The 22,228-nt window shown below is 36.8% G+C and overlaps 1 protein-coding gene across 2 annotated transcripts in view; it reads right to left on the reverse strand.

The window, feature by feature from the left end:
• Positions 1–22,228, reverse strand: part of Epha3 (EPH receptor A3) — a 304,612-nt gene that overhangs the window by 216,367 nt on the left and 66,017 nt on the right. For both annotated transcript variants that reach the window (XM_021185614.2, XM_021185613.2), the window contains exon 3: positions 3,689–4,349. In XM_021185614.2, coding sequence (XP_021041273.1) covers positions 3,689–4,349 — 661 coding nt within the window. The remainder of the gene's footprint in view (positions 1–3,688; positions 4,350–22,228) is intronic.

Raw genomic sequence — 22,228 nt, forward strand, 5'->3', positions numbered from 1 at the left:
AGGAAGGAAGGAAGGAAGGAAGGAAGGAAGGAAGGAAGGAAGGACAACAAAAAAGAAAAGTTTCTTTTATTGCCAATATTTTCTTCCTATCTTATTCTTCACCTCTGAATGATCACTGAAATATAAAGGTGCATGATTTCCTCAGCTTTCCTGGACTTCATCTTTTGGACCCTCACAAAGGAACAAGGATAGAATATGAAACAAGAAAGCTCTTTTATAATGAGAGACACAAAGGGAATTGATTCAAAGGGGAGATGTGATGGGAAGGAACTGGGCGGAGCAGAGGGAAGGGTAACTATAATTAGGATACATTGGATGAGACAAGAATCTTTTTTCAAATTTCAACAAAAAGGGAAAAAGAGAAGGAAGATCAGCAACATAACATTGAATCTTACTGTGGAGAGTTTTAGTATCTTGTGACTTTTCTCCTTCACCAATACCTCTTTCTACAGTAGAGCCAATAGATCACTTTCCAGAGTCTTTGCAAATTGAGTTTGTATTGTCTTCTTTAAAACCTGAGACAAGATTTCATCCCACAGCCCAATCTAACCCGAAACACACAGTAACTTTGGCAGACCTCATACTCATACCACTAGCCTGGACTGGGCTGCAGAGTCCAGGGATTATGGATGTAAGGGCAACAGTGAACTATATTTAATTTATGTGTTTTTAATGTGTTAAAACTCTATTTTCTCTCATTGGCAGTGATGGACATGTGCATCCGGAGACCGAAAGAGGACAACCTGGTACTGTGCTCATACATACTGTACATCACAGGTACAAGGAAACAAACTCTGCAAGAGCAGCAAGCACTCTAAATTACTGAGCCATTTCTCCAGCCCCAACATATACATTTTTAAAGTCCAAAAAGATTATTTTATCAATGATGATACTTGTCATTTAATTTCTAATGTTCAATCTGCAAGTTGGCACATCTTAATGACTCAATAAAGGTTGATTCAAACCCATAGTTAAAATGATACTGTTTAATAATGCTTAATAGCACATAAAAACTGTATTGTTGTAAAAAATAAACTATGTACACTAAAAATCCTATACTCAGAATTTTGCCTCTGTAGATTGTCCTTTTGGTTCTATTCAAAATTAATGAATGTGTTTGTGGAAAACAAAACCTTTATATGGATGTAATTGCCCTGCCACATTCTTGTTATTCAGATCACTTAACATTAAGTATCCTAATTAACTGTCTAGATTAGAAAAATAATTGGCATATTACATTAGTTACATTAGGAAATTGACTAGAAATGAAATTTGAATCTTTCTGAAAGCCATTCTGTGACAGGGACTAACTTAAAACCATTCTCACGTGTCGTCTGTAGATCTTGGTGATTGCAGTATAATGATGTAATAAAACATGGGAACTCTCTCTTTTGGAATAGGTAAGATTTACTACAGACAACACTTTATTCTTCCTATTCCAATAGTTTGTAAACAAATAAGAATGACTATAAAAACAACACAAAGCCACAATTATCCATTTTTATACTTAGTTCTGAATTCTTTAATATGAATCTCTTCTGCTACTATATTGTCAAGACTCATTGTACACAGGACAGAATATATTTTTGGTCTGTGACCTCCTGGAATGTAGATTCAATTGTACAGTCTTATATATGATTATTTATTTATCTACATTCCCCTGTGTCTGGCATATTATTATTTTGCACTAATAAATAAAATATAAAATAAATAGAGTGACAAACACTTACTGGATTGCATTTCACAGACTGTTTCACAAGTGTAAGATTCTTGGCAATATATAAATCCAGATTTTATTAGTTGCCACTTAGATCCAAAATTATCTTTTATTCTTTGTTTTTTTTTTTCCAGAGATGAGGACCGAACCCAGGACCTTGTGCTTGCTAGGCAAGCATTCTACCACTGAGCTAAATCCCCAGTCTAAAAATGATATTTTAAGTAACAATTCATTCTTAAAATTCTGAAAACAAAAACTGAGATCAGAAATAAACAATGCATATCAGGCTTGCAGTAGATTCCTTATTGCTTTATGCAAATGCCTTGGGGGCTTATTTTCTTCAACTATACCCATAAAATGAATATACTTGTATTTCTCCTTCTCTGTCACCAGTAGACAAAAAATGAAAGCAGGATGGCTAACATTGAAACCTTAGTCTTTGGGTGCAATCCCTTTATTTACCTATCTCAATTTCAAAACAACTGCACTAAGGTTTAAAGAGAAGCTATGAATTTCAAACAAAAATAAAGGACACACTGGATTCAAAAGAAGATGTTACTTTCAACATTTAAACAGGGGCTAGAAGAATAGCTCAGTGGTTAAGAGCACTAGTTTGTCTTACTGAGACCTGGGTAACATCATTTCTTCACATGGACTTCTGAATACTGATTACTGAATATCCATAAGTTGAATTACAGGCTTTTCTCTGTACAGGGTCTACTAACACATGGAAGTGTGAAAATGAGCAAAGGCCACATGACTGTGCACTAATATTCTCCTATATATTGGTAGCCCTCAATATAATTAGTACTTTCAGCATATTCTAGTATTAAAAACTTTACCTAATTACATATTGAAAATTTGAATAGAACAGGATTACAATCTTACATGTCTGATATACATATAATTTCATATGAAAACCATTTTAGCTAATTTTACATTATATGCACAGATTTTAAAAAAACACACTCAAACTAATGACAGAATTCATGTTCTCTAATATTATTTAAAGCATTAACTACACATTATATAAGCTCAGGGAATCTAACATAATTGAAAAGTAAAATATTGGGGTCAGATAATCTTTTTACAATTTAAAATTTTTAAAAATATTTTTACTTAATTTTTTCATAGAATATTTATTGATTATATTTTCCCTCCCCCAACTACTCCCCAGATTCTTCCTACCTCCCAACCCAAGGAATTTTGTTTTCTCTCCCCACCAAAATAACAACAACAAACAATAACACCACAAAAGTAAATACAAATACATTGGCCCTGGATTTTTAAATAAAATGGTTTTCTTAAAGTGTTTAAGCATCCTTTAGTAGCCAACTGAAGAACAGACCATACGCTATAAATATTAAGAAAACATCATTGAGATAAATGAAGCCAGTTATATTCACCATAATATCTAACTCTGTTATAATTAGAATATCCGAGTGCCAAATATCTTTTCACCCTCTAAGGCAAGCACATGTATTCCACTTCAATTGCTGCAGTTAGACCACCATCGATCATTAGCCAGCAAGCAAACTTCAAAAATAACATCTCACGGCTGGAAGATGGCTCAGTCTATATAAAGTTGCCTGAGTTTGATACCCAGGACCCAAATCTTAACAGGAGCTCTCACTTCCTTAAACTGTCTTAATACATTTAACACTAATATACCATGGTATGTGTGCATCCTCCAAACTAAATAAATTAATTAATATACAATGAATAAAAAAAACACATATGCCACCTCTACAGGATGTAGCATAGAACTCAAGAGTTATACCCATTAATATTTCACAACAGATCATGAATCAACACATCAATGGAGTAATTTAGCATACGAATTGACTACTCATTCAGAGCCACGTTGTGCTGTCAAGTAAGATCAGTTCAGGTTAATTTATTTCCACTACTTCATAATAAATCAACTCACAGGAGACAAGTTGAACTATAAAGAAAGGAGAATGCTCTTACCTTGGCATATGAAACCTCGTTCTTCATACCCAGCATTGCAAGTGCATTTGCCAATGGGGACGAGCCATTCACCTTCTGTGCTGCAGTACATCCTGGGAGGATCCTCCTCCTTGGAATTATTGACACAAGAGCCCCTAACCTCCACCAAAGACTGGGAGTCCATGGGCACTGTGTCTGGAAACATAGCCAGATTCTTCACTGTAAACGGGCACTTTTTGAAGTACACTCTCACAGACACCAAGGCAACACAAGCACCAACATCTTGAAAGGCCAAATAGAACCCCTTTTTGTTGACTGGTCCCACTTCTCTAATCTCAGTGTTGAGTTTCAAAATGCGGTCCCCGAGATCCATCTGAGTGAAACTTTCATCAGCGGCAATGGTGTCAATCTTCGTGAACTGATGCTCTCGGAATTTGACGCCATGATCATCATCAGACTCCATGTAGTACAGGTTAAAGGTCTCCTTGCAAGTCCCCAAAACCAATGGAATGCTGTTACAGTCCCGCAGTGTGAACTTTAGCTCCACATAGATCTTCTGAGCTGAGTTTCTGGGTACCCAGTTTGTCCTCAGCCAATTATTTTGGCTGTGATCCATGACATTGCACACCTGGTAAGTCCTGATTGGTGTGTAATGTTCATCAACACCACTGATCTCTTCCCACTGAAGTGTCAAAGCAAAAAGAGAGAGGCAAAATTAGTGATGTAAGTGAAACAATGCCCAACACAGGATGAGATCCAAAGCATCATAAGAGATACAGCATAAACAAGATGGGATTTCTATGGTGTTCTTGTAGAGATCTATGGATCTACTCCTAACCATCTAGGGTGTGTGAAAAAATCATCCTGAGTGAGGTAACCTAGACCCAGGAATTCAAATGTGGTATGTATTTGCTTACTTGTGGATATGGACTGTTAAGTCAATGATAACCAAGCTACAATTTGTAGATTTGTAGAACCATAGAAGTTAGGTATAAATGTCTGGGGATAAATAGATCTCCCCAGAAAAGGAAAATTGAACACACGTTTGTGGATGGACTGAGGGAAGACTGAAATGAAAAGATATAATGGAGAAGGGCAGGAAAGAAGGGATCAAGTAGTGAATATGGGAGCACAGCTCCAGTTAAGGGTCGTTTGAGGGGTATTATGAAAATCTAGTATAGAAGAAGATTCCTAAAACATATACATAAAAAAGAACAACATAAATGATATTACCAATTAAAGGGATAGAGCTCCAGTTAGTCACCAAAGAATGCTTCCAATACAGGGACCTGATTAGTTGTTGGCTAAAGGGGCTCCCTGTAAAACACCTGACAAAAAGACTTAGCTGTCAAGACTACAGGCTGCTTTCCATATACCAATGATGGCAAAACTCCATTGCTGATAAGACCTATACAACTCATGGAAAAAGGAGAAGTTGAAGTGGTACGCACATAGAGCCTTTACCCCCAGATCTTATTGTTTGGTACAGGAAGACTATCTCTGTGATACCAAGACAGAAACATAAATACCAAATCAGCCTCCAACCTTACTGTAACTAAAGATAATCTCCAAGTATATTTTCAAACATTCATTGCATGTATGGATTGTACAGGAATCTTTTCAGAGGAAATGCCAAAGTATCTATAGCTATAAACTCACAGTTAAAGGAAACTTAAAGTATTGGGCTAATTTTAGAAGGGAAAATGCCTGCCCTAGGTGTTCCAAAATTTTCTGGTGTCAGATATGAGTGTTTTGTGATAGTGTTGTATACTGAATAGTAATGCCTCTCTGAATGCATTCTATGTTTTATGGACAGTTAGATCATGCCATTGTGAATTGAGAAAAAAAATCAATTGGCTTCCCATTTTTAAATCTAATGTTCCTCATAATAATAAAGGAATATTTACTTTGATCAATGAATCCTCTGCAAATCTCTTTTACGATAAGCCATATGTGGCTAAACTTCAAACAGCATATTCTGCAGAAATTTTCATAATTTGATGTAAAATATGACTTTAATTATGAAATTCTTATTGTAGTTTAATTTGGCAAGCTATCACAAGTTCTTGAAAACAGAATTATGAATTGCCTGAAGATAATGCAAACAACACCAGCATGCTTTTCACCGGGAAGGTTGCAGGGAGCAATTACCACTTCATTAATTTGTAATGAAGACCTAATTGCCTGTAAGTGATGGTGGGCTGCCATCTCCAACCATTTACAAAGCCAGAGTCTCTAACTGGCAAGAACTGAGGAAAATCAATGGCAGAAATATAATCTCTAAAGTAATATTATTTCCTTAACATCTGCAATGCCAGCATCACCACCTAAACCTTTTTTGGGAAGTATATGCTTTATCAGTGCAAAGAATGTCCAGCTTCAGCACATGTCCCTCCCCTCAGAAATAATGTACAGACCCACAAATAGCAAAAAATACTACACCAGATAGGTATTATCCTAAGGCAAACATGAAGAAAGCATATGGGTAACACGTAGAAGTGACATATAGAATTTGCAGTCTTAGGCGTATTTTTTCATCCCTTCATTATCTTAAAACAAATCTAAAGAAGGGAGTAAATAGCCTTATCCAGATGAAAGCATGAAAAAAATTGCAATATTTTCTTAAATTCTCTAAATTGTCAATAGGGATGTTTAGCCTGCTTTCCAGGACCATATTCAATATCTGTATTATTTAGTTGAAGCGCTCAGATAGAATTCCTTATCTTTCATGATCGAGATCACTGTAACCACAACACTCTTCCGATTCCCTGTGCTTGAGAAATCATCCTGCAGTTTCTTCCTGGGAGATTTCATTAACATTTTCTAGAAAATAAAGGTCCTGAAATTCCACTGGAGTCAACTATGCACTTTTCAGAAGAACAAATACTTTAATAATTATTTGACATTTAACCTAATAACTGCCTTTTCTATATACCTCAATTATATTAATAAAAGATTTGTTTTATGTTTTATATTAATTCCTCTCATGGAGAACCTTTTTAAAGAGTTGAGAACAGGGAATAAAGAACAATAAAAGTGGGAATACATTTTATTTAAGGTGGGAAATATTCAATTATTTAGCACATACAAAAACCACTATGCTGGAGGAAATTAATAAGAAAAGTAATTTCATACTTTACCTTTATAAAATATAATATTGGTTTCTCATGAAATTTCAGATGACAAAAATTAAAATGTCACTAATAGTATTATTCTATTTAGAATTACTTGTAGATTCCAATGGTTCACAGGAAGCCATAGACCTATGCTTTCCTAATATACTAATGATTAATTGTGATATTAGGTAGATTTGAGTTTTTCCTTTCTCCAGTTATGCCCCTTAGTCATATATTCCTCCTCTTTGTACAGCTATACCCAGTGCAAAAACCTCAATATTTGTCCCAGAAATATTTGAGCACTCTCTACCCCTGAAACAGCATTTGAAGTGTGAACAAACACATTCAACTTTAAAAACGGCACTGCTGAGCTCACAACAGAGCTATGTCAACAGGATCACTGCATTTCTACTTATACAATCTTTTACAGCTAACTCTCATCACAAAAGCATTCACACATGTTTGAGCATACAGTCGGGGATATATTTCTAAGAGTTTAATATAAAGAGTCAAGTAATATAAGATTTGAAACAAATGAATAGAATTATAAAATATACTTTTTTGAATATGTGAGTATATACAGCATCATGCTTAGGCTCAGAGGATCACTAGGAAAGGAGATAGGAAATCAGCACTGAAGACAAGACTTGGGACAAAGTCAAGGAGAGAAATGTCAAAAGGGTCATGGCTGTGGAGGAACACCTGGGAAGCCGGGTGACAAGTTCTGGATATAACATTCGTAACCCACTTTAACCTTCAGACATTTGATAAGGATATGAGAACAATCTAACTAAATATAGGAAAAACAACAGCCTCTTTTTCCTCCACTGGAACACTGTAGGAGTAACTCCTCCTGTCCTGCTAATATATCAGGATGCTTTGGATGGTAAGACATAGAGATGAAAAGCCAGTAAGAAGGTGAGAAGATTAGAGACTGCTGATGAGCAAAGGCAGCAAAAGTTCCCGAGTGAGCACCACAATCAGGAATGAGTGAGATAAGCTCTCTATTCAGGGCTCCCAGGATATTGTATAAGCCATGGTAATATATGCACAGGATGTTGTTAAACATACCAGGTCCCCAGAATGGTTGAATGGATGGGGTCCTTGGGTCCACTGTGAATACCTGTTTTCACGTTTGACAGCACATCTGAGGTAGATTCACGGGTGCATTTTCCTTCTCAGCCCTTTAGTTTCATAAAATCCCAAGGCTCACACTAGAACCACAGATGGCTCAGTTCTATCGTACCTCTGTCTGCCATGTCAGACCTCTCCTACCAGCTGGGAATAAGGAGAACTATGTGGAGACCTTAGAACTGTTATCACACTCTGAGCCTTGTCGCTAACTGCGGTGCATATAACTCTCTCGTTTCAGTGATTCTTGATTCTAGCCAGCTGTTAACCAGACAACTTCTAAAACACATTGCTTGGTGGGCCCCTCCCCCTGCTTGCTCTTATTTTGTTCTGATGCTCAAGGACTTAGCGGAACGTGACACATATTTGTTTGAGAACTGAAGCATTCTCTTTGTTCCTCGGTCTTCACAGGTTCGGCATCCTAGCATCACTTGACAGCATGCTCCAATAATAGCTTTTATAACTTCTGGGTCACAATGAAACTATCTAACATGTCTTTTTAGCACTCAGCTAAACAATGTACTCCAAACCATTTTGTACTTCAAATGCACCAAGATGCAGTCATGTCTTATACAGAAGCCCACCTGGACAGCCTTTTCTTCTCCCACAAGAGTCATAGATCTTATGACAGAAAGCTGAGTAAATCTAATCACATGGTTGTATTTCTACCTAGTAGAAACGTGAACCATGCATTATCAACAAAACAAAACAAAACAAAAACAAACAAAAAACACCACATAAAACTTCAGCAGCACACAGGAAGAAGGAAGGTCATATCTCCCAATATATTTGCTCTGTTATGAATGAAATGAAATTTATTTTTGATAGGATATTTTATAGCGTGCTCATAGGATGCTATTTGGTGGTGATTTCTAAAATAACTTATTAATAAAAATTTTAATCAACTTTAAACACATGAATGAAATATTTTTGTAAGTAAAGCCTGACCTAGAAACTTTTTGGGATTATGAGGAGAAAGGATTTGTGATAGTTTTGTTATTGCTGTTACCCAGAACTTGATTCTGGACGCTGCAGAGCTGGCATGCAAAGTAGATGAAGATACCCTTTTTGTTTGAGGTATGCAAAGACATCCTGAGAAAGAAGGATCACTGAGAAGAAAACATTAAGGAAGTGGTTGGTAAAATGTTCACAGTGCTGGTATGGGGTACACACAGCAGAAAGGAGATGCAGCCAGGCAATAGCCAAGAGCAGACTATGTTTCCATAACTGAGTTGCAGTGGTTGGGGGCAGTGATCAGAGACAGTCACCAACAGTTAGAGCAGAGGTCCCTGGGGTCACTAGTGAACCTGAAATGGTCTGCATACTTCATTTGCTTCTGTGGGAAACATCTAAAGAGAGACACGTGATGAGATCTGGAGGAGAGACAGGTACTTCCAAGGCAAGGCAGGAGGAGAGATTTAGACTGGGTACTCAAAAGTCTAGATAACAGTTTTAGTATCACCTCTGATGAGTTAGTGCTTGCTCATTGTTTTCTAAAATAATATGCTTTAATACCTGCTCTAAATGCTGAGAGTAAGAGCTTATATTAAAATAAATTTCAGGAAGACACTGAAGCATAGTATCAGAAAAAAACCAGAGCTGGTGTGTAAATAAGTGGAAATGTATTCACATGAGAAATTGTGTCCTCTCACTAGCAGCAAATATTGACTAAACATGATGCACCAAACACTACAAGGACATTTAGCAATAGAGAAGACAGGATACCTGCCACTAAGGAACTAGTGTCTTCCAATTGTATTTCTTACTATTATATATAAAGCGTGCACACACACACACACACACACACACACACACACGTATATGTGCAACTGTGATGTCTTGTGGTTTTTGGAAATGTGTGCATTCCCACATGTGGGTCAGAGAAGGCAGCTTTGGATGTCCTAATCTACCACCTTTGGGCCTTTTCCTTTGAGAGGGTTATTCCTCACCAATATGGAGAGAGGTTTTCATAACAATGATTTTTTTTTTCCTATCTCTATCCCCACAGTGCTGATTTGTGGATGGTCTCTTATTTGGATCAATTTCCATTCTGAAGCATCTGTGCCAAAAACAAAGATACTACCCTCTAGAGAATAACTAAATTTAAATGGCATATGATGTGCCAAGTGCCAAACATATTGCAATTAACAAAGTACAGAAGTGGAGACTTGGTTCCATAAGGCATTGGATTAAAAGCAATCAGTGCTTTAGTTATACCAGATATTGTCCTTAACTGACTGAATACCAGGCCTCTGACAAATTTATTTCAGAAGGGACAGGGTGAGAAAGAAATCTTTAGATACTGAGTGTCAACAAATTTATGGTAAGTATTTTTACTATTGGTGACATGAATTTTGCAAGACAAAGTACTTGAAAGTGAAGGATACAGTATCAGAGAAAAGGATTCTACATTTTAAACTATGAAAAAAAGCACTTTAAAGACAGGCTAACATAAGGGAATTCCTATCCAGCAGAATTGATATTTGAGAAATAGGACACCAGGGCTAGAGAGCATTTGTTCTTGTAGAGAACCTAGGCTGAGTTCCACATTGTGGCTCAAGGACATCCTCTACAAATCCAGGGGATCCAATGCCTCTTGTCCTCTGTAGACACTGCATGCACATGATGCATAGACAGACATGAAGGGAAACCATGCATGCAGGCAAAATTCCTACATACATAAAAATGAAATATTCAATGACAGTATCATACCAAGATGGAAAAATATTAAGTATTTTCAACTCCATCTTCAATTTGAATTTAGTTTTCTTCTAAACGTGTATATGAAAGTACGAGTAAGAATTTTTTTCTTTTCAGTATAGAGGCTTCATATACACAGTGAAACACTTCTATATTCAATTTAAAACTATAAATAAAAAGTTTTCTCTCCCCCCACACCCCGTGTGTACCCTGGCTTCCTGGACTTGCTTTGTGGACCAGGCTGGCCTCAAACTCACAGATATCATCTATCTCTGGTCCCTACTGCTGGATTTGAAGTCATGTGCCACCACACTCAGCAATAAAAAGTTTTCTATTATTCAATAATCACACCTGGAAAGAAGTCAAATAAGTAGGGTAATGAATTATCATGGAATCTGTAAGAACTGAAAAAAAGAAAGACAACCTGATGTAGGCATTTATCAAAGATTTTTCTCTACCTTTCTTTTGATATATTGCTAAATGGCTGTACTTTCTGGAGAATAAATTTTCCTTTAATATTAGGGAGCAGGACAATGAGGCTATCATATTTCCAACCCTTAGAAGAATGTTCAAGGTGAAATTGTCCAATAAAAAATGTAATTTTAGAATTGAGTGTAACTGCTTGAAATGATGGGAAGAAAATTCCATGCACATGGGCTTAACATGTCTAGACTGAAAACTGCTAAGATGAGCATTTACAGAATTATTACAAATGGCCAACGACTTAGAAATTAATGCAGAGCAGTGACAGCAGCACCCTGCACATCAGCTGTGAGACCCATGTAATTTCCTGCTCTGATAATAGGTCACAGCCGCTGCAGTTCTTAGCAATTTGCAATATACCTGTACAGCACTCACAGTGACGGAAATGAAATTAACTTGTGTGACATGGATCCTGCACTAGGTTTTATGGACCTTCTGATAGGAAGTTTAAAGTTTAACCAAGTATGTGTTACTATTGAGAACATGTCTCTGCAATCAAAGCTGCTTTACAGGGCAAGGCTGAAACTGCAGACTCTTTCCTGAGTGGTATTTTCTGAAAACTGGAGGAGCCATTTTGCATGGAAACACTCATGGGCTCCTACTCTTGAATACGTTATGGACTCCAGACTTACAGGCTTTAATCTCCGAAGATAAACAGACTATGGGTGACATTGAGTTCCGCTGTTTAATCATTGGGATATTTTAAAAAGAAATGATTTGATTTTTGCATCAGAAACATGAAAAAGACTATAGCAAAACTTTTCGATATATCCTGGCACAAAGTAAATGTATCTTTAACATGACTGTAGCTGTGTCATACAGAGTAAGCACGCTACATTGCTCTTCTGCTAAAGCTGAGTTAGTCTGCATAACATTTCTTATAATCAAAACAACACACTGATCAATTTTCTTATGAGTATGCTTTTAATTTAAGCTTTCTACTGTTCATTTTTTAAGCCTATCTATAGTTGCTTTAATTTTACTTAGGGCCACAATTCATGACAAATGTAACCCTGTCCTATTGTCTTGAGATTAAATGAGCATAATTCACAGTAAAAGGTAAGGGCATCTTTGGGTACTTTGCATTTTATTATAAATGAGCCTGTCATCTTTTCTTTTATAAGAATTTTCACTACTTCTAAGTATGGTAATACCAATGCTAGCACTATTCCACACTGTACATGCTCCAAGATATCACAGTATCGTTATAAATTTATTTCACAGTAGCAATCCTAATATTTTTTAAAAGGAGAATATATAGGGAATATAGCATGATGATGAATTTATTCTATAGTTTAATAAAAATGAAAGTAAATTGTATTTTGCCAGTTATTTGGTACTTAGTTTATTGACCTAGTAATCTCGTGTTTAAAATCGAGATGATAATAGTAATTGTAGGAGTTCTTTATGTTAAAATAGGAAATCGAGACTGAAATCGCACCTGTAACCACCTGCTAGCTAAGCAAACAGTTATGAAGTATGAAGTATTCTACTAAACTAAGAGTAAATACCTTGATTATTATCATATACTGACCAAGCACATGCTTATAAAGTTCTTTGTTTTTACCAAACTGAAAGTATGTGCTTACACAAAGGTCATTGGTTACCTAAGTAAAGGAGTTGCCTTTTACGTACCTGAATTCTCCCAAATTTTATGACAATATCATTATGACAAAGATGCGGGGGAAAAAAGCTTAGCTTCTGAATTTTTAAACTTATACAAATAGAAAGTAGATGTTAGCTATTTACCTATTCAAAAGAAATCCACTGTAGGCCAGAATGTCTGCTGTGCCCTGAAAATTCCGCCTCAGAACAGTTTTCATGGACTTAATGTTAAACATGAGGAATATGATTATTAACACACACACACACACACACACATACGCACAGTGTACCTATCTTAGACATGATAAAGATAACAGTATGAAAGAGTAAAACAAAATACAAATAAGAAAACAGAAAGCTGAATAAACATTTCCATACAGTAATCAGCACACCTATTGATTTCTGCAAATACTTGAATGAAATTGGAACCTAGGCTAAACATATGTTTGCGAATAAAGCAACCTGGATTGAAAGAACAGAGAGCTGGGGATTATGAATAGAAGAATAGTAGGTTAGGTGCTCAGTGTGGGTGAGGGGACAAGCACATGTAACAATGGAGAACTAGAGGAGAAATGGATATTAACACAGATGTGGAAATCCTTTTAGCCTATATACAAGAATTTTAAAAATACTTTTAGCCCTGGAATTGAGTAAAGGTTTGAGACACAGGAATGGTGTGTTGTAAGTCATGGCATAAGAAGCTAGTGGTCTGATTACTATGTGGAGAGACGTTAGAAAAGACATGCAGAACACATCACTTTTATTAAACAAGGCCAGGAAGTGATGGAGTTGGTAGGGAAGGGAGGTTGGTAGTGATCATAATACAGAAGTACCTCTCAACTGAGGACAAGAATTTGATGAGAGATGAGTGTGGGACCCTAGAGAGGAGGTTGAATGTGTGGTTAGCAGCACTAGAGAGGAGGTTGGGAACGTGATTTACACCATCACACACTGGCTTCTTTTGGTGTGAGAACTAGAGAAAAAGAGTTAAAAAGCATGTGAAACATTTAGGCATGGTATTCAAATGAAGTGGGAAAATAGTAAAAATAGCTGAGAAAAGAAGAGCCAATGTAATGAAAGCCAGTAAGGAAAGTCATATGGATTAACCTAAGAGCATCTAACCTGAAATACCACCAGACAGTTTCCTGGAGGCTGATGCTAGGCTTCAAATGGCTAATTCTTCACCTATTTGTCAAATACCTGCTCTACCTTAGTGGTCAATGTTGGAACTATAGCAGTCAGTGTAACCTCAATTCTGTCTTACATCTTTCTCTTGTAGTCACAAAAGAGAAGGAGAAAATAAAAAGCTAAGGTTAAATGTTGTCTTACACAGTGACATGTTTAATAAAGGGTCCCAGAAGCATGTAAGAAAAAAGGTAAATTTGCGGTTCTCGAGAGGTGGGACAATTTTTTTTTTAATTCTACAGGAAGATTTACTCAAAAAGATGTTATATGGATAGAGGAGTAAAAAGGCAGATCAAGGCATTGGACTAATGCTTGTGAAGTACTTTAATAAAGGGTTATGGGTATAAGGAAAAGGACCGAAGTGAAGAAAGCCTGAACTAGGCAGCATCTGGGTGTCACTAGGAAGAGGGGGAAAGGCTATAGAAGCAGATCTGTGTCCAACGCTGAGATCTGAGCAGACAAGTGACCTTTTTTTTAGATGGTCATTGCAGTTGCTGGTTAAAAAGCTGTGGAATGTTGGAGAAATGAGAAGTGATTTTTCTGCATGGTTTAGACCATGAGGATTTCTCATCATACAAGAGATGGAGAGCAAATACAGAACTAGGGACATCACGATGAAACTGCTAGGGAGAACTGAAGGAGCAGCGAAGACAGGGTTATTGTCTTTATGTTATGGGGGGATAATCAACACATTCTCGTTTTAACCCTTACCGGAACCCAGCAGCAAGTGCCATCCCACATAATCCACCAGCTTTGACAAGATAATTTAACTAACTTGTAAAAACGGATTGGTTTTATTTTTAATATCACTTAGCTGCAGTTTCTTCTTTCCCATAAACCCATCCTTGCTCTTCTTCAAAGCCATGACCTCTTTGTTGATTAGTTGTTATCGCATGTCTGTATGACCGTAGACATATATATTCCTAAATATATCCTGTTGGTTTTGTATAATGCTACCTGTATGCATGCCTTCGGGGTTGACTTGAGTGGCACTGGACATTAATTTGGTGCCTTGGGAAATGTCTATTTGCAACAGATGGAGACCACTACAGAAAATCACAAGCAATCCAAATGCAGAATTGTTTAACTTTCGAGTGAAACATTTCAGAACTGTGACTAAAACTTGTAAGCTGATATGTAATTTGAAAACATTGAAAGCCTTACAATAACCCTGGGGTTATAAGCTAACATTTGAGAATCCTGCTGCAGTCCTAAGAAATGGGCTTTGCCAGTACTGAACATTTTATCATTGAAAATTCTCTAGTTATCATTATTATTAACTAATTTGACAAGTGAGGAAAGTTTTATGGTTGGGGGCAGGGTGGGATCATACAAGTGTCTCATAGCATTTCTAGTAAAGTTTAGAACAATATTTCAAGCACAGAAATCTTTGATTACCGAAGGTTCTTACTTTCTGATAGGTTGAATTAGTAATGTGAAATTATTAGCAAGAACAACTAAATAAGAAGGAAAAGTTATGAGAAAAGGACCCATTTTGCTTAATATCAGCATAATGTTATGTCAATATGAAAGACCAAATGCTGTTCTTGTTATATAGAGATAACACTAATATAGTGCTGATGATCAACCCACAAAGTAAGAATATTAACAAAATTGCAACATGAGTTGCCAAACGATAGACTACTGGCTGTTGTCATACTTAGGGACGAAGTAAAGTTTGTTCACAGACTAAACTTGGGCTTTCCTATATTGTTGGCCTCACATCTCTTTTTTAATTTTATTTCTTATTAGCTTATTCATTTTGAACATTCCCAAACTTATTTTTCCTTATTTCACTCATATGGTACCCAAATTTCTCTTTTCTGAGGTCTGCCGCTTCCTGAAGCCTACTCAGTAGGGGGAATGCCATTCAGACTGCCTTTGCTAAGAGTTTCCCCTCTCCACAGATGATTGTCCTTTGCTCCTCAGCTGTGTGCTTTCACTGAGTTCTAAACACTGCTACCATTGCATACAGTGTTTAGAACTGCATTGATATATGAGCTAGGTTTTGGGCAATGCCACAAGATACTGGAAGTAATCTACTGATAAAGAAGAATTCATTTGGCTCACAGCTTTAGAGCATCTATTACATGGTGGGGAAGCTGTATTGTTTGGGCCTGCAGAGAGACCCAACTCATATTTCAGTGGGAGTACATAGCAGAACAAACTCATACATTGTGTGATCAATGTGTGAAAGGGCAGAGGACAATTTTCAAGAGAACTGGGTAAAAACGAAACAATTCATCGTGTTCAGATATGTCCAGACAAATGTAACAATTTTTATTTATGGGTATCTTCTAGTAAGAGGTAGGAAGATAAGCGCACGATGACCTTTTTCAGTGAAAATTGTAAGTCAAGAAATGCAATGAGCTTCAGGTTATCCTCCACATGATGACGAAACTGATTCAGGTGTAGACCCCTGAATATTTCTGGATGGGAAATGTCTGAGGGTCCAAGTTTCTAGACAATGGGATAGCCATTTTCAGCTCAAATATGATTGAAAGTATGCTTTTAAATATGAATAACCAAGGGTAAAATCTGTTTCCTAGCATTAAATCTGAGTGGAAAATGACTAATCACCAAAGAAGACACATTGTAGTAAAGCATAGAGTGTAATGTAGAGAATAATTTGCCTTTTTACTATTCCATTTAAAAGATAAATACAAGCAGAACACTCACAGTCATTCTCTGAAAAGAATGGTTGAGAGGGAAAAAATCTGCTAAATAAATCAAGGATCATTTTTAGGAGTGAAAGGAAGTGAAACAGTTATTAAGAAAGGAAAACTTCAATGAAACATGTTGAAAACATGTTTTCTAAAGAAGCTTGGCTCAGCTGGAGGACACTCTTGCTTCCTTTGTTGCGTTGGCCGAGAGAGGGGCAGGTTGCCTTTCAAACAGGCTCTTCCTTTGAAGCCTGCCTGACATGGAACACACTATTTAGACCAGAATAGCCTGGACCACACAAGGGCTCTTCCTGACTCTACCTGCGCTGGAATGTCAGGTATAAACACCTGTCACTATTGCTACCTTTAATTTTCAAGACTATATTGACTAAGATGTGAGCATTGACACTACAGCTTAAAAGTTAGAAAACAAATGGAAGATTTTCACTTTATGTCAGCTCCTAACTCTAATGATAACCTACCCCCTACTTATTTCTTATTGATCTATTTTTTCTTAATTTTTTATTGGACATTTTATTTATTTATATTTCAACTCTTATCCCCTTTCCCTATCGATCTTTATCCAAAACTCATGCCTTTTGCTTCATAAACCGTTTAGGTAACTAACACAATCTCTGCAAGCATAGGATTTAAAGTGTCTATTGTAGTCATCAGTAACAAGGTTCTTGACTCATGCATAACCGAAGACAACAGTTTTTACTTTTCCTGAAACTGAGAGCAACTAGTAGTTCAACAGTGAGTAGGGCCCTGGAGCTCCCTCTTCCATCTGTGTTCTACTACTGTGGGCCCTACTCTTTTGTACCCACTATAGGGTTCTAGAGGTTATATGAGTTCACAAATGCGCTGACGTTTTCTTGACTAGAAGGTAGTAGGTACCTCGTAACACTTCTTCCTATGTTATGGTAGCATTCTTTGTCACTCCTCTTCCTGATGTTCAAATTGTTATTAACACGTTTAAAGCAAATAAGGATCCTTGTGAAAATTGCACTGTTGATATTAGGAAATAAAGGAAAACACTGTATCTTTGTACTTAATCAAACCAGAAGAATGTACTGAGTATACACTATGAATTAACATTAGTCAAATTGTAGAGAAAATCATTAAGAAACAAAGAAAGTCCTCAGATTTATGGAAACTTCTTCTATGATAAACACTTATAATCCAGAGTCTGGGAAGAAGAAACAAGTCAATTCACAAACCACACGAATAAGAATAAGGAAGAATAAGGAAGACCAAAGTGTGGATGCCTCAATCCTTCTTAGAAGGAGGAACAAAAGACCCATGGAAGGAGTGAAACAGTGGAATGTGCTAAAAACCCTTATGAAGAAAAACACAATGAAAGCAAGAGAATGACAGTGTTTTGTTACCTCAGACCCTTATCTGGATACTTCTTACTTTAGGCTGCTATACACAAGTGGAATGCACACACATACACGTACACATGGGGGAGAAGACATAGACATCACCATACACATATACTAGAGATATCAAGAAGTATTTTACATTCTAGCTAGCAATAAAGTTTAGAATAATACTCAGAGAATTAAAATAAAGGAATACTGAGGATGGTGAGATTTCTCAGCAGAAAAAGATACTGTGAGTTACACATAATTGTCTTAACTTGGGTGCAACCACTCGAATCTAAATATTGGTTCTTGTGAGCACACACATGTACACACACACACACACACACACACACACACACACAATGTAGTACAATAAGAAAACACCTTTAGCTTTAGAGTGATCTTTATCTGAGTAGATACATCATTTAGTTTAAATTAATAAGCCATCATTTATTGTATTGGCAAATGTAGAACACACTTCATACAACATTTATTTTTTATCTTATCAGTTAAACAAAATATATTCATTGTAAGGAAATTAACTAGATATAACATAAATACTTGACCTTTTGGAAACAATTTGGCACAGTGTCATGTGCTTGTGTGTATTAATCCTCAATCCTTCTTAAAATCCTTGCTTACAAAAGGAAGGGCATGCAATTATGTAGAATTATATAGAAGAGAAAAGGAGATGTATACTGTCTCCATTGTAAATTCTCATATAAAGCGAGAAAGGAAGCTTTGTATTGGGCTAGATACATTGATAGGAACAGAACATAGATGAGGAAAAGAGTTCATGTTTTATTACAGGACAAAAACCAAACAAAGCCGAACTTTGCTTCAAACAATGTAGTGCAAAATTCCTAAATGTAAATGCACAAAGATTTAAGGATTAAAAACAGATCTCAGGTACCAACAAGCTTACCCAGGTCATCTCACTGGACAGGTGCACAGCCTACCATTCCCTTGCTTTAACAAGCCCTTAAAACGTTCTCTTCTACACTGTGGAATTTCCTATATCATTCCCAACTCACACCATGTTTTCCCCTTGCTCTGTACCTAAACAGTCTGCACTGTGGAATCACGATGCTAGGTGGAATGAAACTGTAAAAAGCACCAGCTGGCCGCATTCAAAATGGCACTTGTCCAGGTCTCAAATGTCTTATTTATATACAGTGGAATTCTGCCAGCTGTTTAATACTCAAGGCTAATAAATGCAATTGGCAAGACTACATACGTACAACTCACAAATATCAGAAAATGCACTGCTTTGTCAAGTTCGACTTATTCTCATTTCTCATAATTGAATTTCTGACAGTGGAAAATGGTTTGAACAGTTTTGATTTTGAAGTAAAAGTTTTTTTTTTTTTTTTTAAAGAAAGAGATAAAAACTAAGTTGTAGGTGAATTGTACTTTTACCATTTCATCTTCTTGTTGTTTTTTTTCTTTTTTTTATTACGTATTTTCCTCAATTACATTTCGAATGCTATCCCAAAAGTCCCCCATATCCTCACCCCCCCACTCCCCTACCCACCCATTCCCATTTTTTGGCCCTGGCATTCTCCTGTACAGGGGCATATAAAGTTTGCAAGTCCAATGGGCCTCTCTTTCCACTGATGGCCGACTAGGCCATCTTTTGATACATATGCAGCTAGAGTCAAGAGCTCCGGGGTACTGGTTAGTTCATAATGTTGTTCTACCTATAGGGTTGCAGATCCCTTTAGCTCCTTGGGTACTTTCTCTAGCTCCTCCATTGGGGGCCCTGTGATCCATCCAATAACTGACTGTGAGCTTCCACTTATGTGTTTGCTAGGCCCTGGCAAAGTCTCACTAGAGACTGCTATATCAGGGTAGATTATTGACAGGCAACACTTAAAGCATATGTAGAGCAAAGGCATTTAGTAAGTTTTGACAAGGGAAAGAGATTAAAACCTCGACAAGGTTCTTTTGTGTCAAAAGTTTACTCATTTGAGAAAATATGACAGAATTTTACCAAGATGGGTTTGTGGAAGAAGTAAAATTTAATCACTAGTGAACTGCACTGAACATTGTGAAGCAATATTGGGATCTTTTTTTCATTTCTAAATACAAAATGTAAATACACAGTGCCTCTTACCGACTAGGAAAGGAGGGAGGGCAAAGGGAGAAGGAATCGGGGAAGAGTATGTGAAGAAAGGGAGAGTTGTTAAAATAACCTTAATACTTTAACAATAGGTAAAATGATGGGCTTCCTCATTGTGATTCCTTTATATGAGACAATGGACATTCTGGAACTGAGACTCCATTTCTTCTAAATTGTGCTTTAGCTTTTTTGTTTGTTTGTTTGTTTGTTTGTTTTTCAACCCTGGGAGTTCCTGAATGAAAGCATCCTCAATGTAACCATTCTTGAATGTAAACATAGAAGAAATCTAAACCATCCTTTGCATAAGTGTTAATGGAGGACCTAAGATGACTATGATAGTTGGCATGGGGAAAGGGGAGGGTGGAGAAGAGATTGTTAGACCCATATGGAATGAAAACTTAGGGGCAAAACTCATTCTTCCCTCTCTGAATCCTCCTTTCCCTATCAGGCCCCTTGGGACACATCTAAGAGATGACAAGATTATCCATTTTGATTTAGCTCTATTCGTCCATCAAATCTAAAATGCGTGTTTGCTGCATTTGACAATAGTATTTTGAGTGGAAAAGCTAGAATTCTGGTAAACTTTCTTATATCATTGGTGTTTTAAAAAAAATCGTATTACCTAGGCATAGCTTTTCATGTTTTGTTTTTTAGACAGGATCCATGTATCCCAGGCCCAGCCTCTAACTCAATACATAAGTGAGGATGACTTTGAACTACTGACTCCTTGCATCGGTCTCCTGGATGCTCGGATTTCTGCCCCCAAGCCAAACATTAACTTTGTTTTCCAATCACAAATCTATTTTAAATAAACAGATACACGCTGTCTTCATGAATATATGGATATAGAAAGCACACCACAAACCAGAGAAACAATCCAGGAATAAGAGGAGAAAGCCAATACAGTTAACTTTGCTAAATCAGACTTAGAGAAACCAAGGACAAACTTTCCAAGACATGCATGTTCATCTGTGTCTTGGGAATAGACAAAGGCTCCAGAGTTCATACGTGAGCCGGTGATACTGGGACAGCAGTTTTGAGACTTGACATTTTTGCATCTCAGCAGCTGTACATTTCCCTTAGACCTCTATCTGTATGCCAAATTCTGAATCATCACCATTTCCCTGAAACACATACATCATCACTAGAAGCAGAGAAAACTGGTAAAACTATTGCTTTTTATACTTTTGTTGCATTTTTGTCTCAGCACTCACAAAGGCTACTGGGAATTCTGGCATGAAAACATGTGTACTGTACCTTACACTGGTTTTGAAAGAGCATTTCAGCATGTGTTTATATTTTGGATTATACTCCTGAAAAGCACAAGGGTTCGGTTGTTCCTGGTCTTGTTTATTTGAAAAGGCCTCCATTGACTGCTACTTTGCAATCTCTGCTTGCGATTATTGAAAATAGAATCACTTATGGCATATCTAAACTAAATTCAAAACAACCGGGGCGTAATTAGATTAATGCCAATGTAAACTACCAACTCAGTGAATGGAGGTCTTTTAAATCACAAACACAATGCAGTGGTTTCGATGCCAAAAAATCGTGGCGGCCTGGAACTTCCTATAAGATGCCATTGCATAGGGGGGCCTCCAGCCTGATGAAGTCATTCACAGAAATCAACCAGGCACTCCCCTACTTCTCTGAGTCTGACCTCATGTTCCCTTCTCTAGTATAAAAACATTATTTTCCCATAAAGGAATGTTTCCTTTCAGTTTCTGACAAACTCTAAGGTAAGCAGGAATCACTATTACCTGTTGTCAGTGATGTCAATAACTACTGAGTCTCTGAAACTTTTGAAAAGACCAACATAGACAGTTTAAAAGAAACTTCAAAAGCCTTAACCATCAGAAAGAAACTGAGTATTTTTGGCTTCTTGATGGCCTTCCTGCTTTGAGGGGGATCTTTCTCTCTCCTTCTTTATGTCCCTGCTGTGTGTGTGTGTGTGTGTGTGTGTGTGTATCCTTATCTCCAATTAAAAAAACCAAAACAAAAAAAATAAAATAAAATACTGCTCTGAATGAAAAGCATACGTTGATAGAAAGGTATGACCTTTAACTACTGGCAAGGAAAGCAAGAAAAAACAAAACAAAACAAACCTATGGTACACTATAAACCAGAGAATCCGTAGTTGCTCACTTAAATTCTATCAAATGTGTTTATTCTGCAAATAGTAGAAAAAG

This window comes from Mus caroli, chromosome 16, assembly GCF_900094665.2.
Source record: "Mus caroli chromosome 16, CAROLI_EIJ_v1.1, whole genome shotgun sequence".
Taxonomy (NCBI): Eukaryota; Metazoa; Chordata; class Mammalia; order Rodentia; family Muridae; genus Mus; species Mus caroli.